Genomic DNA, 9,500 nt, shown 5'->3' on the forward strand with positions numbered 1-9,500 from the left:
TTTTGCAGCAGCGTAGTGAGTTGAACTTGGATCTCCTGAGTTTTAGGCTAGTGCTCTAACTACTGGGCCTCACTGATCTTCCTCGCTTGTCTTCTATAATTATCAACAATGATGCCAGTTGGTGACAGTTCAAAGGATCCTTATCTCTGGAAAAAAGGACTAAGACTATCTAATTTCAAAAAAGCTATTTGAACAGCCATCCACTACTAAGTTTCAGTCACTATTTGCTTCAATAGATTTAAGCTTGTAACCTAGAATTAAAAAAATTTCTTATTCCCTTACCCTGTTCCTTGAGTGGCCTTTACATGGACAATCCAGAATTATTTTAATAACTCTCCTGGAGGTACAGTCATTGTTGACTACATAGATAGTTTCTATTCAGGAAATTTAATTACGGCTGAGGGAACACGTCCCCTGGCATTTTATTTTATTTTTCAGAAATGGCAGCCTGGAAATGTTTCAGCAAGATCCTTCTGGAAGTTTGTTGTCTAGACTGATGTAAGTCTAATAGCCTTTAGTAATGAATTTGAGAGATGATCCACGAAATTGGCCAAAAAGTCTTTACTGCAGGATAAAAGCTTTTGACTAATCTAAATTAAGGAAATGAACTTTAAACAAGAAGGGAGGTATAGGGCTCCCACTGAGCCTAAACACCTCTGAGCACATAATTAAATGATGCCCTTGCAATTTCATGGTAAATGCAAACAGGATTGTTTCACCCTCCTTTTTGCTTCCTTTTGTTGGATTACTGGTTTTTGTTTCTTTCCCTTAAATATGCCTGCGTAATTTGCTTTTTGTGTTAATAAGAAAACCTCCAGGTGCTGCTCTTCATGCAGAACCCTGAATGTCTCTTAACATCTGGTAGAAGAAAATAAAAAGAGATTGAGCATGCCCAGCCTGGGTGTTTTATACACAGTGATTAACACTAGGTTTTGTACATTAAAATACCAGCTAGTGCATGTTGGTCCTATGGGAAATACCACAGAAGGTGCTCTGGACTTGTACCAGCTCAGCAGCTTTGAGATGTGTACACCCTAGCATGACTTATTCTTGCTAGAGCAATACTCATCTCTACTGGGATTTCATTTAATCTGATGCTTCACAAAAATTAAGTTTTGGAAGGTTTTTGGTTTGAAGGGTTTTCTACTTAGATTTATACAACCACTACAACTCTCTCTAGCCATACATTATACATACATTATAGGCTCTTTGATATAACTTAAAAACACAGCCCAAGTGCAGCGGTAGAATTTTAATATAACCTACATCACCAGTAAACCAGGGACTTGAATTCTTCTTATCTTACAAGTCTCCTTTGAAAAATCTTATCTCACTCCTCCACTTTGAAATGCTTAGGGGTAAGGTGGGGAGTGAATTCCAAAGCTCTGAGATCCTTACAGAGCATGTCCAGCTAGCAGCACCTCTCATTTGTACCCATCAGCTGCCTGCTCAAGTACTACGCTGATCTCAAGTGTGGCAGAATAGTATGATAGAATGGTAGACAATAGCCTTTTAGGGCTTTAGAGGTCAAAACCAATGCTTTAAGTTATCCAAAATCATCAAGCTGCCAATACAAGTTGTAGAGTGTTAATTTAATATGCTCATGGTGAGATTTTCTGCTTACCAAGCAGGCCAGTTATATTCCCCACTAGCTTCAGTTTCCAGAGGGTTCAATATATCTCTACGTAGCTGTCCAGACAATCTTTCAAAAACGGCAGCCTGTAAATACTTTAGCAAGGATCCCTCGTGTGTCATCTGCCAGAAATAATAGGGCCTCAATACAGCAGCTAGGGCCTTTAGGGTCTTTAGATTGTGAGCCTGGCCAGCAAATGATGCACACACATCCTCAGTCAAAGGAACAGAAGTAATTCTTGTATGTCTTTCAGTTGCATCAGTCCACTCTGGACTGAGCTTCTGTCAGCCAGCTTCTATCTATCCCTCCATATTCATCCAAAAGCTGAGAAATATCATTGACTGGGCTGAGTTAGACAGAACGGAGATGTGTTGCTGGGTACCAAACATATATTGAGTGTATGGCAACCCAGTTTTCTCACTAATCTTATGGTGGCCTCATATATATGTGGAACATGGGGGTGAGGAGAAGAAATCCTCTCATTGCCACATAACAGCAGCCTCAGCGAGGATGAGCAATTTTTTTTCTGGACCCAGCTGGCCAATTCTCTCTCTACCTGTTTTCTCCCCATGAATCCAATTGCTCTTTTAACAGTGTCTGTGAACCAACAAGTACTCTGAATAAGTCATCTGGAGAATTTTTAACAGGATATACATTTTAAACGTTGAAACCAGAAGCAGGGAGTGAAAAGAGGTTGGAGGGTCAAAAATCTAAGTTTAAAAAGAACTAAGATATAAATTACAGAGTTTAAAATTACCCTTTACCTCTTCCTCACCCACAACTTGAATGCTCCTTTTAAAATGTAGTGAGTAGGCTGGAAAGTGCAAGAGCTTTCTGATTAGTATGGACACAGGATGGGAGAGGGTGAGGCTTCTTCCACACAGAAGCCACTATCACTTCCATTTCCGCTCAGACGCTTAGTTTGCTATGTCTCCTCCTGCAGCTGGGCTTAAAGAGAAGTGATGAATTTTTCCCTCAGCCATTTGTAGTAACATTTTCAGAGTGCCTTAGCCGTCCCCCCAAAAAAAGGCTATTGTATTACAACAACATTACATGTGCTTGTTAGCCTTTACATATGTTTGTTGAAGCATGAGGATCAGCTTCACCTCTAAGCTGTGTACATTGGCTGATAAACACAAACCCTTGTAGTGTGTTACTACATGTTTGAAACACTCTGTCATCTGTACTGGACAAGTACAGTCCCTGCAGTGCTTATGCACCTAGGCGCCTGGTGGGAAGGCAAGGCTCCAGGAGGGTTCATGTTTCACTAACTGTGGAGTATCTCTCCTTTTTAATACATCTAGATTTATTAGTCACATGAATTGTGCATAATCACTATATTTCAAGGGTTAATTTTTAAATCTTAGCTCTTACATAGACAGAATCTAAGCCCCTTTTAATAGTTTTGTGACTGTATGTCTTTATTTTAGAAGTGCTTCATACTGTGTACAGTAGCAGTGAGTACAGATGTTTGGTTTCATTAATCTTCTCTGGTGCATAATCGTGTACTGATAACTTAATTATAACATAAGTTGCTTCATATTTGAGGGAGTAACAGTATCATGGTAGGGGAGTGGGTGTGGATGTTGCTATGTGCATTCACTGATGTGTTTATATCAGGTAACTCTATTTTAGCATTTCCCAAAGTATGGTCTGTGGCCCAGTACCGGTCCTTAGAAAATATACAAATTATTGCTATGTACTATTATTGTGAATAAATCATAAACAGTGAAAATATATTCATTTTTCATTCTTTTTTATGTGTGTTTATATTTTTGGGCCGCAAAAAAGTACTGAAAAAAAATGTGTCCCAACTATATAAAGTTTGGAAAACCCTGCTCTGTTTTTAAGTTGATATTATACCACTGCCTAGCTGTTTTCCAATTAAGAGGAAGTACTCAGACAGACATTATTAAACCAAACTGTTTTATTCCATTTCAGATTTGAGTATTCAGTAGGACTCATAGGCTATGTCTACACTTGCCCCAAACTTCAAAGGGGGCCTGGTAATCAGACTGATGGGAGATTACTAATGAAGTGCTGCAATTCATACTTCGAAGTTGCTGCAGGGGAGAATTAGCCTAATGAAGTGCTGCATATGCATTGCAGCACTTCATTAGTAATCTCCCATCAGCCTGATTACCATGCCCCCCTTCGAAGTTTGGGGCACGTGTAGATGTAGCCATAGACTTTTAAGGCCAGAAGGGCCCATCGTGATCTAGTGGCATGTTGCAGGCCACAGAACCTCAGCAACCTGCTCCTGAAATTGACCCCTAACCTCTGGCTGAGTTACTGAAGTCCTAAAATCAGGATAAAGACATGGTGTCCAACCAATTCTGAAGCAGCTATAGTGGCTACTGCTATAGCAAACAAGCCACATTATTCTGAAAATATATTTAGTCAAGCCAACTAACCCACTCAACAGGCCAAATAGCCACATGTGGCTAGCTTTGAATGGCTAGCATTTGGGTATCCTGGTGAAGTTGACAGCAAAACCCCAACTGACAAATGTAAAATTAAGCCTTTTCTCACCAGGTACCCAATCCTGTACATATGTGGCACTGCATAGGGTCTTCTTCTAGGTGAGCATTACAGATTACATGACACTGTGCTGCACCAAAAAAAGCCTCAACTCAGATGAATGCACAGATTAGCTGGGTTCATTGGTACGGGGAAAAAGGGAGGGAACTTGTTTAGAAGCTAATATTTCATGGTTGTGTGCACAGAACACGAATGCTGAAAGCAGCTCTTCTGCGCCTAACTGTGCAACTTCTTTTTCTGATCTATAAGCTGAGAGCAACTTCTATGTAAATGGTGTTTTGGAAAACAGTTGAAAATCCCGCCCCCCACCTCCATTTCTCCCAGTTATTCGTAATCATGCTAAGGCCATATTTGCCACCTTTAAGTGGCTTATGATATATTGCCCATATATTTAAATATTCCTAGTTTGGTTATTTCTAGAAATAACCAAAAAACTCCTTGACTTGCTCCTAAATCCTATATTGAAACTATACATAGAAGGTAGTGGCAACAAACTATGCACGTTTATCTAATGGCAAACAGACACACAGATAGATACAGGGTTCCCATGGGGGCATAAAAGGGGAGGGGTGTAAGGGGGTGCAGTTAGGCAGAGTACACTTTACTGGAGCCTGAAATCCCTGCCCAAGGCTGTAAATTGTGGTATGTGTGTGGTTGAGGTCCTATGTTACAAGTTTGTTCTGGGCCTGAAAAAAAATTGTGCTTGGGCTCTGGACAGAGGAGTGAGTCAGAATATTGAGATGAATATAATACATGGATACAGCACAACTGAAAGTTATGCATTTCAAACATTTTTGAAAGAATTTAACTTTATTTTTTGTATTTGAAAAACTGCATATAAACATGTTCAAATTTTTGACATCAGAATTTGCCACTCTTTTATCATGCAGGTCCCAAATGCCCCCTGAAAAAGAGAGAATTTCTCATGCCATTACTAAGTAACATACTTAAAAACATTTTTATGCCTCTCCCTTTCAGTAGTAGTAGTAGTTCCAGTTGTAAAATGTATATATTCTGCATGTATAGCTTGCTCTTTGGCTTTCACATTTGATTCAGATGTAATAAATGGTTTAATGGTTTAAGAAATTTCCTAAAGGCAGTTGTAATAAATTTCCTTTCTGCCTTGGAGAGGAGGCTTCTGTATCAAAGCTGCCATTTACATGCTTCAGAGTTCTGCAATTATTAGAAAATTCCATGCTGCTTAGTATGCCACCCTCCTTTAGCTTTGCTTTCTCCAATGAATTGTAGCAGAAAGGGGAAAACTGATTTTTTGTAACAAGCAAAGTTGAGTGTACCCCAAAATCACAGGCTCATTAAATAGCTGGTACAGCATTCTCAGTACAATACAAGATTATTTACATTATAATAAATTATCTTAATGTCGCAATTAAACCACCATAAATCCAGCAGTAGAAGCTTAGGTACTAAAAATTGGATTCATGCTCACCTAGTGTTGATTTCTCATTTTTTAAAAGAAAAGCTGTGGACAACCATCATTTTGTATCATGACTCCATTTTAAATATTAACAGACTACTAAAACAGACTGCACAGGTCATGCTACATTTGACTCACACTTCTGACATACTGTAAACTAGGATGGAAAAGACTTGTGCATATTGCAAGGTAGTTGTCATGGACCCTTCTAGGAGAGGAAGATTTCTTGCATAAAGAAAGTGTATCTTACCCAACCATATTCATAAAAACATTTTGCTGTTTGCCATACATTTTTATACATGCTATTAACATTAAATGGATGGTGTGAAAACGGTATGTGTAAAAATCATGATTCAAGACAGTGTGATAAAGAAATAAGGTCTGTAAAAGTGTCAAAGAGCATATGTTTCCTCTATTTCAAGGTTTATATGAACTATATTATCAGACATTGAATATTAAGTAACGCATTCCAATTAGGTGTTTGACTGTCGCAGAATAAAAGCTGGGCTCGTGTTATTTAAATTTGAACTATACATCCAGGAGTCAGTGCATTATTCTGGTTTTCAGCTAAGGTAATCATGCAGGCTGGCTTTTGCATGAGGAAGCATTATTTTCAGAAATTCAAAACTTTTTCTAAACAAAGCAAACTTGGAAGAAGACATTTCACATGATGCAACAGCTACTTTTAGCCTTGGCAAGTTCAGTTCATAATGGCAACAGTACTTTCACGCTGGTCTCCAAATAACTGGGAGAAAAACTCAAAAGCCAAATGGATGTGGATAGGGATAAAGACATAAGCTGTGTAGACCACCATAGCAAAAACAGTAATAAAAATAGTGTGGAACATAGATTGCTCCCAGGGCTCCAACACATAGCAACAGGTGATCAGTAGGTATTGATAGTATAACCAGTAGATATAATCCTTTGCATGTTTAAAATCCATCTTCAGCTGTTAGTGGTTTTATGAATTTTTACCTGTAACAGCAAAGAAGAATACATTATAGGTGAGATGTGTGCAGTGTTGAAAGCCCTAGACAGAAAGGAAGAAGAAGACTTTTTGCTGTGAGTTACTATAATATACACAGCTGTGGGAATGGTAATTGTTAAATAAAATCATTACTGTAAAGTTAATGTAATAGATACTTTATTATTATCTCAAGTCTTATCTTCATTGGACCAATATAACTACTAAATTATTTTGGAAAATGAGAAATTCTATTTAGAAAATGTCAGACATTCAAAATTCTTAAATCCCTGATTTATGAATATTCTTCTTATTGCATCCTATGAATTGAGTTAAAACCATGGTCTGCTGTTGAATGCAAAGGCTCACAAGGAAGTCAGAGGGCAGGCTCTGGCCCCAGAAGACAGGCTCACATGCTTCTGGAATAAAGATGAGATTTAAAAGAGCTGCTCATTCCAAACTCTTTTCCATTTTTCATTAGTCCTTTTCTTAAAAATAAACACCTCCACCCTTAGGAGAAAATCAAGAGATTTTGAAAAAATGTCTAGTCTTCCCAATAAATTGATAGTTGGTGGTGAAATCCTACCAATTAGTTTTGCCCCTTACATAATGTAATGTCAGCGTGCTTCCACAAAATCAAAGCATATACTTGAGGAATGTTTGAGGGAAGTTTAGATACCTACAGAAAAAATTCTTTCCTCAGTGATACTCAATAGATAGTAATTTCAGACCTTCTGCATTCCTGCTTATAAACAGAGAGGAGAGCACCTGAGCAAATAATTGCCAAGAAATGTGCTTTGCCCTCTCTTCATGTTTCTTAGTGAAGTTTTGAAGTCTGTTATGCTAATATTTCCTTTAAATTCAGAATGACAAAAACAGTTTGCAGCAAGGATAGTGAATAAGTGATTATAAACAGCAGTCCCACATTTCACAGAAAATAAGTAGTTTTTTTTTAAATACCATGTGTACGCAGATTTATCCTTAGTTGAGACTTCGGGAAATGGGTTGAAGGACAGGCATTAACTCACTGTTGTGATCTCAGTTCTGTAGTGGTGTTTTCTTACATAAAGTAGAGTAGCATCAATATTGCCTGTTGCCTATGACCCCCCAAGGGGCTACTCAAACAGCCATGGACTGCCAAGACAAAGATGCCCTGAACTTGCCTTATTTTTCCCAGACATCACACCCACTCCAGGAGCTGGATTTGAGGGTGGTGTGGATGTTCTTAAGCCAACATCCTCCAAAGGCCAGTTAATTCAGCTTTTGGGGTGTTTTTGTGTTGGAGTCCAGATACAATACTGCTGTTAATTGATCAGAGCAGGTCATAAAAACAATTTCTGTCCTATAGTTTTCTTTTAATAATCTAACATTTAATTTATAGATAAGACGAGCCAAACAAAGCAACTGACAACATAATACTCTATTTTGATTTCAAATTATTCTGTCTTCCACTGAAAACTTCACTGAAATTGGGATGGCTATAGAATGTTTTAATTTTGACAAAACAGTATTTGCCAATGGAAAACTTTTGACAGAATACTTTTTGACCAGCTCAGTTAGGTCATAAGGGCGTCATTCATTCCGAAGGACAGTCTGAAAGCATATCTGATTACTCTCCCAGCATGCATTATTACTTATCTTGTTGTATTCGTATCTAGTTGATAAGAACTTGGAACACTGAAGAATTTATATGCAGGGTGAGGAATAGGAAAGTGGAGTTCCCTTCTGAGCAACCAGGGAAAAGTGTGCATGTTAAGGACTCTTTTCAACCTGAAATTATCAGGTTAGCAGAGGAGTAGAGAGCAGTTGAAAAGTAAAGACAAGCTAGAAACATGACTTAACTTAAACACCTCTTGTGATCTTGGGGCAGATTCATTATTGGAGTGGAGAGTTGACTCATGATTTTGGACCTTGGAAGATGGTCTGCAAAGCATCTCCTCTACCTTTGTCTTCCATATGTAATGCTGACAGAAGCAGGCTGCTGGCACCAGGGACTGAACCTGCAATCACAGGGGCTAAGGCCCTGTGCTCTACTGTATGAGCCAGCTGGCTCTCAGTCAAGGCTGTAGAGCAGAGACTTTACTCACCCTTGTATGAGATGTCAGTGCCTCTGGGTACTAGATGCTTCCCTGGGCTGAGGAAGCACATCCCAAGCTTCTGAGACCTTCTAGCAGTTCATCCCAAATGAGCCCCCAGTCATAACACTGACAGACCCAGGTCACTGGCACTAAGGATTGAACCTGCAATTATGGGGCTAAGGCCCTGTGCTCTACCACATGAGCTAAAGGCCAGCTGGCTCTCAGCGGAGACTGTAGAGCAGAGACTTCACTCACCCTAGTATGAGGTCTCAGTGCCTCTGGATACCACACATAATATTGCCAGCTACCTTCCCACTTTTGGATATAGCGCCCATAATGTTAGCGATTCACCTACACACTAGCACAGGCTGCTGAACCTTCTCCCAGGAGATGCAGATTGCTGCATGGAGTGAATTCCTGTCAATGAGCATGTGAGCCACCTGTCAGGCCCGCCAGCAGCTTATGTGTGTGTGTGGGATGGCATGGTGGCGGGGGGGGGGAGAAGAACAAAAGGGCATTTCAAAAGGGCCCAGGGCTCTGGCTGCTGCTGTTGCTGCTTTGGCACTGGCTGGAGCTCCAGCCCTTTGAAGTGTTGAGAGTGCTACTCTGTGCAGTGTGTGTGTGTGTTTGGGATGGGGACAGCTCTGCTGACTGTCCTAAGATCCACCCCTTCAGGGGTGGGGAGCTGGGCCCATCTTGCTCTGTGGCCTGGGGTGGCTGTTGGCCCGACTGCCACTTGCACATACTCATGTGACCAGGGATAGCTGCTGGGGAGCCTGGTGCCCTCTCCAGTGGAGCTTCAGACATGAGTTTCTGGCTCCTGACAGCAGTAGTGACATGGTGCTGCTT

The 9,500-nt window shown here is 40.0% G+C and overlaps 1 protein-coding gene across 1 annotated transcript; it reads right to left on the reverse strand.

Annotated features, from left to right (window-relative positions):
• Positions 1-6,256: 6,256 nt before the first annotated feature.
• Positions 6,257-6,552, reverse strand: SPTSSB (serine palmitoyltransferase small subunit B). Its single transcript, XM_075004520.1, has one exon. The coding sequence runs from the start codon at positions 6,550-6,552 to the stop codon at positions 6,310-6,312; it is 243 nt and encodes an 80-aa protein (XP_074860621.1). The 3' UTR covers positions 6,257-6,309.
• Between the last annotated feature and the right edge of the window lie 2,948 nt (positions 6,553-9,500).

Source organism: Carettochelys insculpta, chromosome 10 (assembly GCF_033958435.1).
Source record: "Carettochelys insculpta isolate YL-2023 chromosome 10, ASM3395843v1, whole genome shotgun sequence".
Lineage (NCBI taxonomy): Eukaryota > Metazoa > Chordata > Testudines > Carettochelyidae > Carettochelys > Carettochelys insculpta.